We start from the raw sequence: 17653 nt of genomic DNA, 5'->3' as shown, positions 1-17653 counted from the left end.
CCTGGGTTCCAGTTTCTGCCTGTTGCTCCCTGTCCTATTGCTGGGCACGACAGAAGAGTCTGTCCCCAACATCCTAATATCCACCCTTTAGATATTGATCAGCATTGAAAAGATCCCCTCTCAGTCTTCTGTCTTCTAGGCTAAGCAGACCCAGGTCTCTCTAAACAGCCCTCATCTCAGAGAGATGCTCCAGACCCTTCATCATCTTTGTAGCCTCTGCTGTACTCTCTCCAGTAGTTCCTTGTCTCTCTTGAAGTGGGGAAACCAGAACTGGACACAGTATTCCAGATGTGGCCTCACTCCGGCAGAGTAGAGGGGGAGAAGAACCTCCTTCAATCTGCTGGCCACGCTCTTCTTAATGCATCCCAGGACACCATTGGCCTTCTGGGCCACAAAAGCACATTGCTTGCTCACAGTGTCCTTGTTGTCCACCATGACTCCCAGGTCCTTCTCCACAGAGATGCTCTTTGCCTTCATTTGTTTTTATTTTCTTGCTGGGTTTCTGAAATCAATCAGCTCACAACACAAAAATACCCAGGCTGGTGCAAAAGAGAGATAAGACAGATGGGAAAAGGGGAAGGGAGGGGAGCAAGGAAAAGGCTTGGAAAGGGGAGACATCTTTCAGTGACAGAGATACAAGGCTTGGAAAGGGGAGACAGCTTTCAATGACAGAGATACAAGGCTTGGGGACAGAAATTAGGGTTAATTGGGAAGTCGAGAGCCCAGTTGAAGTGCACATACACCAATGCACGCAGCATGGGCAACAAGCAAGAGGAGCTGGAAGTCCTGGCCCACCAGGGTGACTATGATATAATTGCCATCTCAGAAACATGGTGGGATAACACGCATGATTGGAGTGCTACACTGGGGGATTACAGGCTCTTTAGGAGAGACAGGTGAGGGAGAAGAGGAGGAGGGGTGGCTCTGTATACTAGGGAGTCACTCTTTGCCACAGAGCTTGAGGTGGAAGATGATGGGATTGAGAGCCTGTGGGTTAAAGTCAGAGGGAGGCCTAACAAATCTAACATCCTGGTTGGAGTCTGTTACAGACCACCCAACCAGGATGAGGAGGCTGACAAATTATTCTATAAGCAACTGGAGGCTGTCTCAAGATCATCAGATCTTGTCCTTGTGGGTGACTTCAAGCTGCCAGATATCTGCTGGGAGCTTAATTCAGCAGAGAGGAGGCAGTCCAGAAGATTCCTGGAGCACATGGAGGACAGCTTCCTGATGCAGCTGTTAAGTGAGCCTACCAGGGGTCAGGCTCTGCTTGACCTGCTGTTCTCCAATAGAGAAGGGCTGGTGGGAGATGTGGTAGTGGGAGGCTGCCTATGGTGCAGTGACCAGGAGATAGTGAAGTTTTCAATATGCAGGGAGATAGGGAGGAGCACCAACAGAACCTTCACCTTGGACTGCAGGAGGGCAAACTTCAGCCTGTTTAAGAAACTTATTTGCAAAGTTCCCTGGGTATCAACCCTCAGGAACTGAGGGGTCCAGGCTGGTTGGGCCTACTTCAAACAGGAGCTCTTGAAGGCACAGGAACAGGGGAACATGAGCCGAGGGGAAGGCCCTGGGCCTGGATGAGCAAGCAGCTCCTGAAGGAATTAAGGGAAAAAAAGAGGCTGTATCACCTTTGGAAGGAGGGGAAGGCTTCTCCTGATATGTTTAAGGATGTTGTTAGATTATGTAGGAGAAAAGTTAGAGAGGCAAAGGCCCAGTTGGAACTGAAGCTGGCCACCTCTGTGAAAGACAATAAAAAGCATTTTTACAAATATATTAACACTAAAAAGAAGGGCAGGAAGAACCTGCAATCCTTATTGGACCTGGAGGGGAACACTGTGACTGAAGGTGAGGAAAAGGCTGAAGGCCTGAACACCTTCTTTGCCTCAATTTTTAACAGCAAGGCAGGAGGAGTTCAGGACGAGTGGCCTCCTGAGCTGGGCAATGGGGTCGGGGAGCAGTGTAATGCCCCGGTAATCCATGAGGAATTAGTTCAGGACCTGCTGAGCCACTTGGACACTCACAAGTCCATGGGACTGGATGGGATCCATCCTAGGGTGCTGAGAGAGCTGGCAGATGAGCTGGCCAAGCCGCTCTCCATCATTTTCCTCCACTCCTGGCTCACTGGAGAGGTCCCAGGTGACTGGAAACTGGCCAATGTGGTCCCCATCCACAAGAAGGGTTGGATGGAGGAACCTGGAAACTCCAGGCCAGTCAGCCTGACCTCAGTGCCAGGGAAAGTGATGGAGCAGATTATCCTGGTGGCAATAACTGCGCAACTGAAGGACGGCCAAGGGCTCAGGTCCAGCCAACGTGGATTTAGGAAGGGCAGGTCCTGCCTCTCCAACCTGATCTCCTTCTATGATCAGGTGACTGCCTGGTGGATGTGGAGAGGCCTGTGGATTAGGTGTACCTGGACTTCAGCAAGGCCTTTGACACCGTACCCCATAGCAAACTGCTATCTAAGCTGTCAGCTCATGGCTTGGACAGCAACACTCTGTGCTGGGTTAGGAACTGGCTGGAGGGCCGAGCCCAGAGAGTGGTGGTGAATGGTGTCACATCCAGCTGGCAGCCAGTCACTAGTGGTGTCCCCCAGGGATCAGTGCTGGGCCCCGTCCTCTTTAACATCTTCATTGATGATCTGGATGAGGGGATTGAGTCAGCAAACTTGCAGATGACACCGAGTTGGGAGCAGTTGTTGACCAGTTAGAGGGCAGAAGGGATCTGCAGAGGGACCTTAACTGACTGGACAGATGGGCGGAGTCCAATGGGATGGCATTCAACAAATCCAAGTGCTGGGTGCTGCACTTTGGCCACAACAACCCCATGCAGAGCTACAGGCTGGGGTCAGAGTGGCTGGAGAGCTGCCAAATGGAGAGGGACCTGGGGTGCTGATTGACAGCCACCCAAACATGAGCTAGCAGCATGCTCAGGTGGCCAAAAAGGCCAATGGCATCCTGGCATACATCAACAATAGTGTGGCCAGCAGGAGCAAAGAAGTCATTGTGCCCCTGTACTCTGCACTGGTTAGGCCACACTTTGAGTCCTGTGTCCAGTTCTGGGCCCCTCAGTTGAAGAAGGACACTGAGATACTTAAACATGTCCAGAGAAGGGCAATGAGGCTGGGGAGAGGCCTTGAGCACAAGCCCTACAAGGAGAGGCTGAGGGAGCTGGGGTTGTTTAGGCTGGAGAACAGGAGGCTCAGGGGAGACCTCATTGCTCTCTACAACTTCCTGAAGGGTGGTTGTAGCCAGGAGGGAGTTGGTCTCTCCTCTCTAGCAACCAGCACCAGAACATGAGGACACAGTCTCAAGCTGTGCCAGGGGAAGTTTAGGCTCGAGGTGAGGAGAAAGTTCTTCACTGAGAGAGAGTCATTCACCATTGGAATGTGCTGCCCAGGGAGGTGGTGGAGTCCCCATCCTGGAGGTGTTCAAGAGGGGATTGGATGTGGCACTTGGTGCCATGGTTTAGTCATGAGGTCTGTGGTGACAGGTTGGAGTCGATGATCTTTGAGGTCTCTTCCAACCTTGGTGATACTGTGATACTGTGATCTATTACAAAAAGGATCTGGAGGGGCTGGAAGGTGTCCAGAGAAGGACTATGAGGATGAGCAGCGGGCTGGAGCTGCTCTGCTATGAGGACAGACTGAGAGAGTTGGGCCTGTTCAGTCTGCAGAAGAGAAGGCCCCAGAGTCATTCTTGTGGCCTTCCAGTATCTGAAGGAGTCTACAAGAAAGCTGGGAAGGGACTTTTTAGGGTGTTGGGTAGGAATAGAATTGAAGAATGGAGCAAAACTAGAAGTGGGGAGATTCAGATTGGATGTTAGGAAGAAATTCTTCCCTATGAAGGTGGAGAGACACTGGAACAGGTTGCCCAGGCAGGTGGTGGAAGCCTCATCCCTGGAGGTTTTTAAGGCCAGACTGGATGTGACTCTGAGCAACCTGCTCTGGTGTGAGGTGTCCCTGCCCATTGCAGGGGGCTTGGAACTGGATGATCCTTGAGGTCCCTTCCAACCCTAACAATTCTGTGATTCTCAGGAACCCCCTCAGCAGAGGGGGGAACTCTCATTTCTGTGCTACTTTGCTGTATATTTTTGTATATATTGTAAATATTGTAAATTCTGTAAATTTCCCTGCATATCCTATATTGCTTTGTAAATATACAGCTCCACTGCTTTGCTAATTGAGCTGTGAGTTTTTTTTCCCTTTCCCTTCAATTTTTCCTTCCCTTTACTTTACAGAGGGGAGGGAGGAGGCTTTTTGGCCTTACCCTTCCAACCCTAAGACATTTTTTTTTCTTGGCGCCCAACGTGGGGCAGATAATTAGCTTAATTTATTACTTGATTGATTTAGTGTTTTCTAGCTGAATTAGCAAACATGAAGGTGTTGTGGTTTGTGGAGCGATTATTCTTTTCAGTTTTTGGGGCTCTGGTTTACAGATATTGTTTGGGTTTGATTTTGGATTACCTGGGTAAATGTTTGGTGCGGACAATTTATCTGTGGGTTATGTATAGAGTTAGACTATGGTATGGAAAATGCGTGGATTTCTTATGACTAGCGAGATACAGAAATGTTACCTCCACCACTCTCCCAATTGAGATAAAGGGTTTTAGGATTCCGCCGGAGGAGAGAGTAAATTTAGGTGATGGCTGGGATCCAAAGGTGATTTATTTGGTGTCTATAATTCTGCTGCTGGTGATAACTAATGTGTATTCTCTGTATTCCTTGCGGCAAGAGAGAAAGGTGTCCAGAGCTTGTTTTGTTATTAAAACTAGATCAAAAAGAAAACGCCGTGGCTCTGGATCAGTCCCAGAGTCATCTAGTGATGAGGAATGTGCAGAATCTGTGTCAGTTAAAAAGAGGGCTAAAAAGTTAATTGGTAAAGCAGCTCTAAATGAATTTGCTACTGATTCTGGCAAGCTGCCAAGGGGGGCGGCTGGTATCAACATGGCACCTACTCCTTCTCCTCCTCCTTCTTCTCCATCGGCCATTAACGGAGCAACGTCATTTCCAACCACTCCCTCGGTGGGACCGGAAGTCACTGCCCCAGCAGCTGATTTATCTCAGGACCTGTCAGCTTCTATTAAGGTGGCTGTAAATTCAAACACAGCTCCAGTTAAGGTGGCTGTTTTAAAGACTAGAAGTGGAAAGGCCAAAGATGATGGAGAAGGAGAGCTGGAGACTGATCCTGGTGAGGGGCCCTCCACTCTAAGAAATCCTGCTGAGAAGGAAGAGAAGATTTGTTTTAAAGATCTAGCTGACCTAGTGAGAGCAAAGCAGGAGAGAGATGAAGCTAGGAAAGGAGCTGGCAAAGGTGGTTCTCAGCTTAAAGAGATCCTTGAGAAAATGACAGCAGGATTATTAGGACAAAAAGTTCAGGGAGATGAAGAGGAAGATGATATTTTAGAATGTTCCTCACCGCGTGAGGAATTGTGAAATGTCCGTAAAGATTTCACCAGGGCAGATAAGGAGCCAGTTCTAGCTTGGTTTAGTAGATGTTATGATACAGGTGCTCCAGCTCTAACAGTTGGAGACAAGTCAGCAGCTCAGCTAGGAACTCTCTCAAGGGACAATGGAATAGATAGACATCTAGGCAGGGCTCTCGGTAAGGTTAATCTGTGGATACGCCTTTTAATGGCGGTTGCCCTGAGATACCCTTCCCGAGATGATCTTCCATGGAATCCTAAGCCCTGGACTACCATAGATGAGGGAATTAAGCGCTTGAGAGAATTTGTTGTTAGAGAGATACTCTATGGTGAACATGAAACTCTGAATCCTGATGACATTCCTGTGGGTATTGGTCTTGCTAAAAAGATCATCAAACTTGCTCCTTCTAATTATGCAAACATTCTGGCAAGCAGAATTGTGTCAAGAAATTATGGTGGAGCTTCTCCCACGGTTGGCCAATTCAGTGATCAAATGAGACAATTGGAGGATAGCATGACACGTGGTTCTTTGGTTTTGGCCATTAAAACTATGTCTGGAGATATACAGAATTGCATAAGAGAGTTAAAGGATGAATTTAGAAATTCCATATCCCAATTGGCACAAAGGGATAATTTCAATTCTTCCTCCAGGTGGATACAAGTTTCACCTGTGAGGAATACACGTCCTCCAAGGAGGTCATTCCAAAACAGATCAAATCAAAACAGACCACCAAGGCAATCACGTAGAACTATTTGGATAACTCTGCGTGATCGGTTTGGTGAGAACATGAACCGCTGGGATGGCCAACCAACTTCTAATCTTTTTAGGAGACAGAGAATTGCAAAGTGACAGAACCCGAGGTAGCAATACCAGAAGGGTAGCTGTTACTTCCACAGTTCCCCAGAGCAACTCTAGTAGCTCCAACAGTGGCTGCAGTTGTAACATGCAAAGTTATAACACTGCACACTGTGCGCAATGCACATGTGGGCATGTTCCCCATAACTAGGGGTGCCCTGCCTCCCGCCAGGGGGAGGATTGGGATAACAGAGATAATAGAATCTATTGGGATGTGTACATCCAGTGGCCTGGCACTTCACAATTTCAGAAGTACAGGGCCTTGGTTGACACAGGAGCTCAGTGCACCATAATACCATCAAATTATCAGGGATCAGAGTCTATAACCATTCTGGGAGTCACTGGTGGATCTCAAGAGTTAAGTAAGGTAGAGGTCAATATAAGTTTAACTGGTAAACAATGGAGGAAACATACAGTTGTGACCAGACCTGATGCACCTTGTATTTTGGGAATTGATTTTCTGAGAGAAGGGTGTTTCAAAGACCCTAGAGGTTACAAATGGGCTTTTGGAGTAGCTTCTATAGAAATTGCTGGACAAAAATTGAAGCTGTCTGCTAGACATGAGCTTTCTGATGAATCTGCAGTTGTGGAACAACACAGGACATTAAATTGCCGGTTGCTTCTCAGACTGTGCATCACAGACAATACAGAACCAACCGTGACTCTTTGTTGCCCATTCAGAATCTGATTCGTCAGTTGGAGAGTCAGAAAGTTGTCAGCAAAATTCATTCACCTTTCAACAGTCCAGTGTGGCCTGTGCGAAAGCAGAATGGAGACTGGCGTCTGAAAGTAGACTACTGAGCCCTGAATGAAGTGACACCAGCTATGAGTGCAGCAGTACCAGACATGATGGAGTTTCAGTATGAGTTGGAATCCAAAGAGGCCAAGTGGTATGCTACCATAGACATTGCTAATGCATTTTTCTCTATTCCCATAGCAGAGGAATGCAGGCCTCAGTTTGCTTTCACCTGGAGAGGAATCCAGTACACTTTCAACAGACTGCCAATGAGCTGGATCCACAGCTCAAGCATCTGTCATGCAGTGATCCACAATGCTCTGGAGAAAGGCGGTGCTCCAGAACACATCCAGTTCATCGATGATATCATCATCTGGGGTAAAACTGCTGAAGAAGTCTACGAGAAAGGTAAAAAAATCATTGACATTCTTCTGAATGCAGGTTTTGCCATCAAACGAGACAAGGTGAAAGGACCTACCACAGAGATTCAGTTTCTGGGAGTGCAGTGGCAGGATGGACGCCAACACATTCCAGTGGATGTGGTAAATAGAGTCTCCACCATGGCAAATCCCACAAACAAGCAAGAGACCCTACGTTTCTTGGGGACAGTGGGATTTTGGAGACTGCACATTCCTGGATACAGCCAGATTGTGAAACCTCTGTGTCGTAGTTTGGGCTGGGTGACCTCTGCTACAGGGGTGTTTCCTGTGTCCAGAAGTCCAGCCCAGTGGGTGGACACAGGAAATTAGGTTATTTCCTACCATGATCCCTTGCACCACTATAAGTCTTACGGCGGGGTCTGGCACTTCCTCTTTCCTTCCTCCTCGCCACCCGGTAACTGGGGGAGAGATCTCCCGGCCATGGGCCTGGTTAGGCCCAAGGCCACGGGGGGATGGGCAGTCTCAGATCTGGCCAGCTGAGACTAGCCTAGCAGTGGGGGGGGGGGGGGGGAAGGAGGAGCCCTGGGGGTTTGGGTGCACCCCCAGGTGGGGATGGGATTTCTCTGGGTCTGTTTTTGGGTCTCTCTCTCTCTTGTCACTGTGTTTCTAGTTTTTTCTGCACGCACTCACTGTTCTATTTAAACTTTTCATCACTTTTGCAATCCGTTTGTCTGAGTCATTATTTCTGCGCGTGGTGGGGAGGGGGTCTGCCCCAACCCATTACACTCTGTATGATGTGACTCAAAAGAGAAACAATTTCCACTGGGGACCTCAACAACAAGCAGCCTTTGACCAAATAAAGCAAGAGGTGATTCAAGCAATGGGTCTGAGACCTGTCCGAGATGGTCCAGACATTAAGAACATTTTGTGCACGGCTGCAAGTGACAATGGTCCAATCTGGTGCTTGTGGCAAAAAGCTCCAGGTGAGACAAGTGGACGACCTCTTGGTTTCTGGAGTTGAGGTTACAGAGGTTCAGAGGCTAATTATACTCCAACAGAGAAAGAAATTCTAGCTGCCTATGAAGGAGTAAAAGCATCTTCTGAAGTGATTGGAACTGAATCACAACTTCTCTTAGCTCCCAGATTACCAGTTTTGAATTGGATGTTCAAAGGCAAAGGCTCCACACCACATCATGCCACAGACTCAACATGATCTAAGTGGATGGCTCTGATAACACAGAGAGCTCGAATGGGAAATCTTGAGAGACCTGGTCTAGTGGAGGTGATCTCAAGTTGGCCTGAAGGTATCAACTGTGCTAAACCTCCAGAGGAGAAAGTAACTCGTGCTGAGGAAGCTCCTCCTTACAATGACCTGTCTGATGACGAAAAGAAATACGCTTTGTTCACAGACGGTTCCTGTCGTCGTGTTGGAAACAAGCGAAGGTGGAAGTCTGCAGTGTGGAGTCCAACACACTGAGTTGCAGAGGCGAAGGATGGAGAAGGAGAATCCAGTCAGTTCGCAGAGGTAAAAGCTGTCCAGCTAGCTCTCGACGTGGCTGAATGTGAGAGATGGCCAAAGCTTTATCTCTACACTGACTCATGGATGGTAGCCAATGCCCTATGGGGTTGGCTAAAGAACTGGAAGAAGAGTGGTTGACAGAGAAAAGGAAAACCCATTTGGGCAGCCAACCTGTGGCAGGACATTGCTGATCGAATCGAGAGAATTCCAGTGAAGGTGAGACACATCGATGCTCACATTCCTAAGAGCAAAGCTACTGAGGAACAGCAACACAACCATCAGGCAGATCTAGCTGCAAGAGTTTCTCAAGTAGACATGGACTCTAATCTTGATCTTGACTGGAAACACCAAGGTGAGATATTCTTAGCTCAGTGGGCCCATGATTCGTGAGGACATCAAGGCAGAGATGCAACATACCAGTGGTCTCGTGACAGATCCATAGACATTTCCATGGATGCTATCACACAAGTCATCCATGACTGTGACATTTGTGCTGCTGTTAAGCAGGCAAAACGACTTAAGCCCTTGTGGTATGGTGACAGATGGTCCAAGTACAAGTATGGTGAAGCTTGGCAGATTGACTACATCACTCTACCACGTTCTCATTCTGGTAAGCAATACGTGCTTACTATGGTAGAGGCAAACACTGGATGGCTGGAAACTTATCCAGTTCCACATGCAACTGCACACAACACCATTCTCAGTCTGGAGAGACAAATTCTATGGAGACACGGAACTCCAGAGAGGATTGAGTCAGACAACGGAACTCATTTCAAGAACAACCTTGTAAAGAACTGGGCAAAAGAGCACGGTATTGAGTGGATATTCCATATTCCCTACTATGCACCAGCTTCAGGAAAGATTGAACGCTACAACGGTTTGTTGAAGACCACTCTTAAAGCCATGGGGGGTGGATCTTTGAAAAACTGGGAAAAACATCTAGCACAAGCAACCTGGCTGGTAAATAGTAGAGGTTCAGTGAACCGAGCTGGACCTGCACATTCAGATTTGCTACGGAAAGTAGAGGGTGATAGAGTTCCTGTTGTTAGAGAAAAGAATCTGTTAGGTAAAACTGTTTGGGTATTTTCACCCTCAGGAGAGGCTAAACCTGTCCGAGGGGTGGTTTCAGCTGAAGGTCTGGGTCACACTTATTGGGCAATGCAAGAGAATGGTGAAATTCAGTGTATTCCACAAAGAAATTTAACTTTAGCTGAAAGAAGTTAATTTCAAACTGCTGTACAGCTACATCGCGTCCAGAGGAAGAATCAACGAGGAAATCTATGGTGCACGAACCCTGAGATCCCTGAGAGCCCTGAGTCAACTAAGAGACCCTGAGAATCCCTGTTTCCCTTTTCTTTGCTTTGTCGGTGAAGAAACAAACTGTTTTCCATTTTTCTCATTTTCTGATTGTCTTGGACTTTTGAATCATCTACATCTGAGCATAGCCAGAATGGACTATGAACTTTACTCACTAACTGTAAATATCGTTTTGGATTGGATGGACAGTATGAACAGCCAATGAAATTGTTTAGAAGGGGTGGATGGTGACCGTTTGAGGCTGTCCCCTTAAGAAAGGGAATATGGTGAACGGATGTTGGTAAACGAAAAGATGGATCTATACTAATTTCATTGGTAGATTGGGAGGAAGCACCTTCTGAACTGGGAGTGCAGGAGGGTATCCTGGGCATTCCAGCACTTTTCTATCAGTTCTTTCTTCTGCTCCTTGGGGCAGCAGCTCTCTCTGTTCTGGGCTTTCGGCGAAGGCTTGACCTTGAAAACTGATAAACTACAAGGCCTGTATTAACTGCTTTCCAATTAACACATAGCTGCTTCTAACTTTTTTTCTCTTACTCTCTCTTTCTAACCTGCTCTGGGGAAAGGGGTAGAGAGGGGGGAAGTGGAGGTGGGGAACCCCCTCAGCAGAGGGGGGAACTCTCATTTCTGTGCTACTTTGTTGTATGTTTTTGTATATATTGTAAATATTGTAAATTCTGTAAATTTCCCTGCATATTCTATATTGCTTTGTAAATATACAGCTCCACTGCTTTGCTAATTCAGCTGTGAGGTTTTTTTCCCTTTCTCTTCAATTTTTCCTTCCCTTTACTTTACAGGGGGGAGGGAGGAGGCTTTTTGGCCTTACCCTTCCAACCCTACGACAATGTCCAAGAGGTATTATCAGGTATTGGAATTCCAATGAATGCCCCCCCCCCTCCAGCCCTTCCTTAGGGTTCTCAGGGCAGTTGGTGCACAGGCAGCAGTTGCTCTCATCAGGTCTGTGTTGTGTTCTGTGTCAATCCAGAATGGACATTTGCTACCAAGGGATTTCTTTCTAGATTCAGGTGATGAGATTTTCAGTTCCCTTTCTCCTTCTCTTCAGTCTGGTGTTCCTTCTCCTGCACTAGTGCCTGCTGGGACAGGATCCATGTGATTAAGAGGAACCCACTGGCAATTTCTGGGGGGCCTCAGACTCACTAGAGGTGATCTGCACCATGCAATGTACAGAGCAATGTGAATGCTACAGCACTCAAGGGAACAAATGCCTAGAGAGCAGCCCCATGGAGGACCTGGGAGTTCTGGTGGACAGCAAGTTCTGCATGGGACAGCAATGTGCCCTGGTGGCCAGGAAGGCCAATGGGATTCTGGGGTGCATTTGGAAGAGTGTAGCAGTTGTAATGTAGTTGGTTTATTCACCCTGAGCACAGCTTCCAGGACAAGATGTATCAGGTGAAGACCTTTATTACATTACACAGCAAGGTTCTCTCGTCAGCAGGCACGTGTCACATCTCAATTGGTCATTCTCTACTGGCATGTGTAGCATTAAGGCAGACAATAGGTCAAAACCAAGAAAACAATATTTTAACACAGCCAAAGAAATTCTGCCCAGTTTATTTCTTTCAGTTACAAGATTCTTTTCAGAGTCAACAACTAAACATAGCCTCTCTAACTTGAGCAAAGGCAAATCTCCATAGCCTTCCAAAGCTATCAAAAACCAACCTCTCCCACATTTTCCCTTTTTGTTTGCCTAATAAAACAACACTTTTAATTGACCTTTCTAACATTCTTTGCATACACAGAAGCAAGCAAGCTAAAACTAACTCCATAGCAAAAGCAGAAGTTGTGTAACGCAGCGTGTCTAGCAGACTGATGTAACCCATACAAGACACAATGCTCAGGTTGTATGAATTAGCTCATTCTAACAGAACTGGCATAATATATGGTTAAAGATAACAAAACCTCCAGCTACATCTCACTAACAAGCTCACATTCCTTTCCACTTATCTTACAAGGTCAGAACACAAACGGAAGAGTTGCTTCTTTCAGACAGAATGCTTCATCCTACAGCTTTGAACTTCTTTGTTACCTGCCTGATCTCTTAAAGGAGAACTTTGATCTTACTAGTTCCAATTTTTACATTTCCCCTTTCTTATTAACAAAGAAGATTTGATTAAGCCTGAACACATTGTAGACAGCAATCAAGATACAAAGAGCTACAAACACAGCAACCCCAATCTTCAGCACTGTCTTTTACAATCTGCTTCAAAGATAAGTTCCATCTTTTTTTTTTTTTCTTTTTTTCTTCTAAGATGGCCAAGAATCATAGAATTGTTTAATGTGAGCAAGATTCTCCTTGATCCATAAGGATAGAGCTGGCAAGGCTGCATCTCCACAGATAAGGAAAATACTTGCAGGCAAACAGCAAGAATGAAAATGCTCCTTTGCTGGGTCAGGGATGACATCCTGAATAGCCATGGTTTGGCCCAATGTAAAATTGAACACAACACAATAATCGATTTTCACTCATCCTAACATAATGATCTCTTGACGCTTTGTTTTTGCCAAGGAAAGATACTGAGTCCTATTAATCCTAACTGTGGCCTAATATTGTTTGTTCTTCTTTCAAATTTCTCCCAATTACAACCTCCAAAATGTTTATATCCTCCATAAATTTTGATAAATCACACTTGAAACCACATAGGAGATGAAAATTTGAGAACATAACATGCTTCAACTATTCTTCTTTTATGACATCATAGCTTTTGAGTCTACTGCTCCAGCCCACCGAGATCCTCCAGATGGCACCCATTCTGTCCTTCCTTCTTATCAACCACACCAGTTAGCTTGGTGTCATCTGCAAACTTGCTGAGTGTGCCTCAACCTCACTGTCTGTGTCATTGATGAAGATATTGAACAGCACTGGTCCCAATATGTCTGGGACACCTCCATGGCATATGATCATAGACTCAAAGGGCTGGTTTGGGTAGGAAGAGACCTTTACAGGTCTTCTAGTCCAATGTTCTGCAGTGATTCAACCAATGTTTCCCTACTCAAATCCCCTGGACCCCCTGGCTCCTCTCCACAGGACTTCAATGTGCTGCAGTGTCCCCAGCACAGCTCAGAACAAGAGCCTAAGGGCAGTCGCTAGCCCTCTCTCCCTCTAACCATGGAGGGAGCAAAGAACCTGTGCCCCAGACTCCCTCCCCAGCTGTCTCCAGGCTCTGTCGTCTCTGGATCCCTCCTGGACTACGGATTGTGACTTCATCTCCACCCACACGGAAAAGCAGAAATGGCTAAGAGTCCAAGGGTTGCACAATATAAATATTTAAATCTATAAATATATGTTTCTAAATCTATTTCCCTTTCAATAACTCTTAGGCCAGGGTTCATATCAGGGGATCTGCAGGGCACATGATGGGGGCCACTCTGCTCCCTTTTCAGAGTGGTTGCAGGATTTCAGCAAGACATTTGTTCCCTTCTAAAGTGACAGCCCCATCACAATGCTTCACTCACTGGGACATACGTGGCTGAGCTGGCAGAGGGGGCAGGGCAGGACATCCCCATGCCCCACCTGTTACAGACACCCCCATCTTCATGAAGCTGAGGAGCCTCTGCTGACATGCACCCCAAAAGCACCAAATGCCCAGGGTGGGGCTGAAATATGAAGACAGAGATGCCCCTGAGACCCTCCCAAGACACCATCAAGACTGATGAAAATCTCACCAAAGACCTCCCTGAAATGGGCATACAGCTCCAGCCTCAGGCCTAGGAAAGAAATGTCCCCAAGAATTAGGCATTTTGGAGAGGAATGTCTAAAAGAACACCAAAATAAGACAAGATTCTGTTCATTGGAGGGGTTTAGCATTACAGCTGGGCAAGGGACAAAGGAAGGGGACATTTAGCCTGGGGAAACCCAAAGTATTGGGGAGAAACCACACAAATCCCAGCAAAACTCAATCCAGCTTCAGTGGTGGTGATGGCTGTGCTGACTCATCACAATTAATTATTCTCATCATCACTAATTGGTGTTTAGGGGAGAGTGGGGTGCTTGTTCCTGCTGGAGCCCCCAGAGTTTGAGAAAACAGGTGCAAATGAGGTGAACTTGGTTCAATCTGCTGGAAAAAGTCCCCCATGGGGGGCATGTTTACCCTGGTAGTGCTGGGGTCAGTGCCCTTCTGCATCCCCTGGCACAGGCTGGTCACTGGCATGGATGTGCATGTGCCGGCTGAGGTTAGATCTGCAGCGGAAGCTCTTGCTGCAGGCGGTGCAGGGGAAGGGCTTCTCACCTGTGTGAACAAGGCGGTGCCGGCTGAGGGAGGACTTGTCAGTGAAACATTTGCTGCAGTCACTGCAGGCGTAGGGTTTCTGGCCAGCATGGATGCGGCCATGACAGAGCAGATGGGAGCGCTGGCTGAAGCTCTTGCCACAGTCAGCACAGGTGAAAGATTTCTTGCCAGTGTGGACATGGAGGTGCCTTCTGAGGGTGGCACCATGTCTGAAGCTCTTGCCACAGGCAGTGCAGCTGTAGGGCTTCTCCCCAGTGTGGATGAGGTGGTGCTGGAGGAGGGTGGAGCTCTTAGAGAAGCTTTTGCCACAGTCAGCACAGCGGTATGGCTTTTTGCCGCTGTGAGTGTGGTGGTGCTGCGTGAGGGCATGGCTGGAGCTGAAGCTCTGGCCACAGTCAGCACAGCAGTATGGTCTCTCCCCTGTGTGCATGCGGCGATGTCGGGTGAGGTTGGAGGCCTGGCTGAAGCTCTTGTCGCAGACAGCACAGACATATGGCTTCTCCCCAGTGTGGATCCGCATGTGCCTCACCAGGTCTGAGCGCCTGGTGAAGCTCTGCTGACACTTGCTGCAGGGGTTGGCGATGACTGCAGTGGCTGCTGGCTTCTCTCTGCTGGGCAGCTTGTGGCCCTCGGAGAGGTTGTTGCTGAGGTTGTGGTCTGACCTGCGGCTCAACCTTTCACTGGAGGTGCCAGGATTGCAGGGTCTCTTGCTGGTGTGGCCACAGCGGTGCTGTGAGAATTGGGAGACATGGCTGAAGGTCTTATCGCAGTCAGTGCAGGCGAAGGGCCTCTTGCCACTATGGGCATGCCAGTGGGTAATGAGGGTCTTGCTCCAGAGGAAGCTCTTGCCACAGCCAGCACAGCAGTAGGGCTTCTCACCGGTGTGGACGCGGCGGTGCCGAAAAAGTTGGCAGCTCATCTTGAAGTTCTTGCCACAGTCGGTGCAGCTAAAGGCTTTCTGGCTGGTTTGGACCTGCCAGTGAGCAATGAGCATCGAGTTCCCCTGGAAGCTCTTGCCACAGTCACAACAGATGTGTGGCCTCTCTCTGGTGTGGACACAGCAGTGCTGGAGGAAGTTGGAGCCACAGTGGAAGCTCTTGCCACAGTTGGTGCAGGCAAAGGGCTTCTTCCCTGCATGGCCATGCCAGTGGGCGATGAGTGTTAGGCTGCGAGTGAAACTCTTGCTGCAGCCAGCACAGCTGTAGGGTTTCTTCCCGGGCTGGACACAGCGGTGCTGGGTGAGGGTGGAACTGAGGCTGAAGCTCTTGCCACAGTCACCACACACAAAGGGTTGGGCACCATGGTGGGGACAGCAGTGCTTCATCGGCTCCGAGCTTGGTGGGGAGGTGAGTCCACATTCAGGACACTGATTTGGCTGCTTTGAGGGCACACAGGGGGCTGATGTGGCTTTGTCTTTCTCCTTCCCCTGCTCCTCCTCATCATACTCCTCCTTGTACTTGTCATCATTCTCCTCTTCCTCCTCCTCTTCCTCATCTTCCTCCTCCTCCTCTTCCTCCTCATCTTCCTCCTCATCATCTTCCTCCTCCTCCTCTTCCTCATCTTCCTCCTCCTCCTCCTCTTCCTCATCTTCCTCCTCCTCCTCATCTTCTTCCTCCTCCTCTTTGTCTTCATCAGTTTTGTTTTCCTTCTTTGCTTCCTTGGGGCTACACTTCAGATCCTCAAACTCTGCCAGGTGATTCTTCTCCTTCAGGCTCTCATCCAGGTCCTTCTGGGTGGCCATGGTGGAGGGGGAAGGGGCACCCCGTGCCCTCAGGCAAGGGGCCAGGGACCAAGTGATAAGAGAAGGACAGATGGATGGACTCTGTGTGTGGACAGCCAAATAGCCTTTGACACACAACACTTGCCTGGATGTGGGGAGTCAGATGCCTAATTCTTATGCTGAAACCCCTGGTACTTATTTAGTGGGGGTCATCTACCTTGTTTCTGAGCCCAGCAGCAGTGGCAGGTCAGTTCCTAGCCCAGTCCCTGCCTTATGATCTCCCCCAGCTCAGATAAATCAGGTGGTGCTGACCCACTAAGCCCACCCTCCCAACCCCCTCCCACCAACCCAAATCTATACTGATGAGAGCAGGGGAGTTCTGTTCAACTGGGCAGATCTGCAAACTCTTCCCTTGCCCATCCCAAAGGGGCAGGGGTGATGGAGAAAGAATGACAGGGCTCCACCCAGACAGAAGCAAAGGGCTCAGACAAAAGGACTGACCTACAAGGGGTGGCTTAGCACTGCCCACACTCCTACAGGAGAGCCAGGCCTTGCTGCAGGCAGCTCCAAAGACCAGCAGCACAGGCACAGCAGACAGGCAGTGCTCCTGAAGTTGGGATGGATGTCTTCAGTGGAGATGCAGCTCCTTCTCAAGCACATAACCTCCAGTAGACATCGGCAGGGCAGGCCCATAAGAGAGGGGACTCCAGGCAGCCTCTCTCAGGCCTTGGCTGAGTTTCATCCTGCTGGAAGATTAAAAGATGCTTTACAAGATAAACTTTCAAGGGTAAGAATGGGAAACTTAAAAGGACACACCTTAACAAAGGTTCCAGATTTCACAACCAGGGCTGGGGAGTGGGAGGTGGTATCACACCTGGGTAAGCCAAGAGGTAGCAGGAGCATGGAGGAAAGGGAATGGTGAATTTCTACCTTCCTATGCAAAGTTAGGAGTGAAGAAATGACTGCCTGACTTTGTTACTGTTCCATGCACAGAATCACACAAGGTTAGTGGCTGGAAGGGACCTCAAAAGATTGTCCAGTTCAACCCCCCTGCAGAGCAGGATCACCTATACCAGTCCACACAGCAACTCTTCCAGGCAGGTCTCCAATATCTCCAGAGAGGGAGACTCCACAACCCCCCTGGGTAGCCTGTTCCTGGGTTCTGTCATCCTCACAGGGAAAACTTTGTTCCTCCTGTTTCCATGGAACTTCCTCTGCCTCAACTGCCACCCACTGCCCCTTGCGCTGTCATTGGGCATTACCCAGCAGAGCCTGGCTGCATTCTCTGGACACTCACCCTTTACATAAACATCCATGAGCTCAACCCTTTGTCTCCTCCTCTCCAAGCTAAATAGCCTCAGTTCCCTCAGTCTCTCCTTGTAAGGAAGATAGTCCACGCCCTTAATGATTTTTGTGCCTCTGTGTTGGACTCTCTCAAGCAGTTCCCTGAGGTCCTT

At 48.4% G+C, this 17653-nt stretch overlaps 1 protein-coding gene across 3 annotated transcripts in view; it reads right to left on the bottom strand.

Moving 5' to 3' along the window:
• Window positions 1-17653, bottom strand: part of LOC137455441 (zinc finger protein 271-like) — a 48584-nt gene that overhangs the window by 17613 nt on the left and 13318 nt on the right. Inside the window, exons 2-3 of one of the 3 annotated variants that reach the window (XM_068166245.1) lie at window positions 16698-16942; window positions 11586-16298 (exon numbers count right to left, since the gene is read on the bottom strand). In XM_068166245.1, coding sequence (XP_068022346.1) covers window positions 14355-16217 — 1863 coding nt within the window. In that variant the 5' untranslated portion in view covers window positions 16218-16298; window positions 16698-16942 and the 3' untranslated portion in view covers window positions 11586-14354. Of the gene's footprint in view, window positions 1-11585; window positions 16299-16697; window positions 16943-17653 lie in introns of those variants that run through there. The other 2 variants (XM_068166246.1, XR_010990827.1) reach the window with 2 other exon arrangements.

The sequence above is a fragment of the Melanerpes formicivorus genome, unplaced genomic scaffold, assembly GCF_026170545.1.
Source record: "Melanerpes formicivorus ecotype bairdi unplaced genomic scaffold, bMelFor1.0.p_v2 SCAF_99, whole genome shotgun sequence".
NCBI lineage: Eukaryota > Metazoa > Chordata > Aves > Piciformes > Picidae > Melanerpes > Melanerpes formicivorus.
Note: the sequence above shows the minus strand (reverse complement) of the source record. Positions and strands in the feature narration are given on the sequence as shown.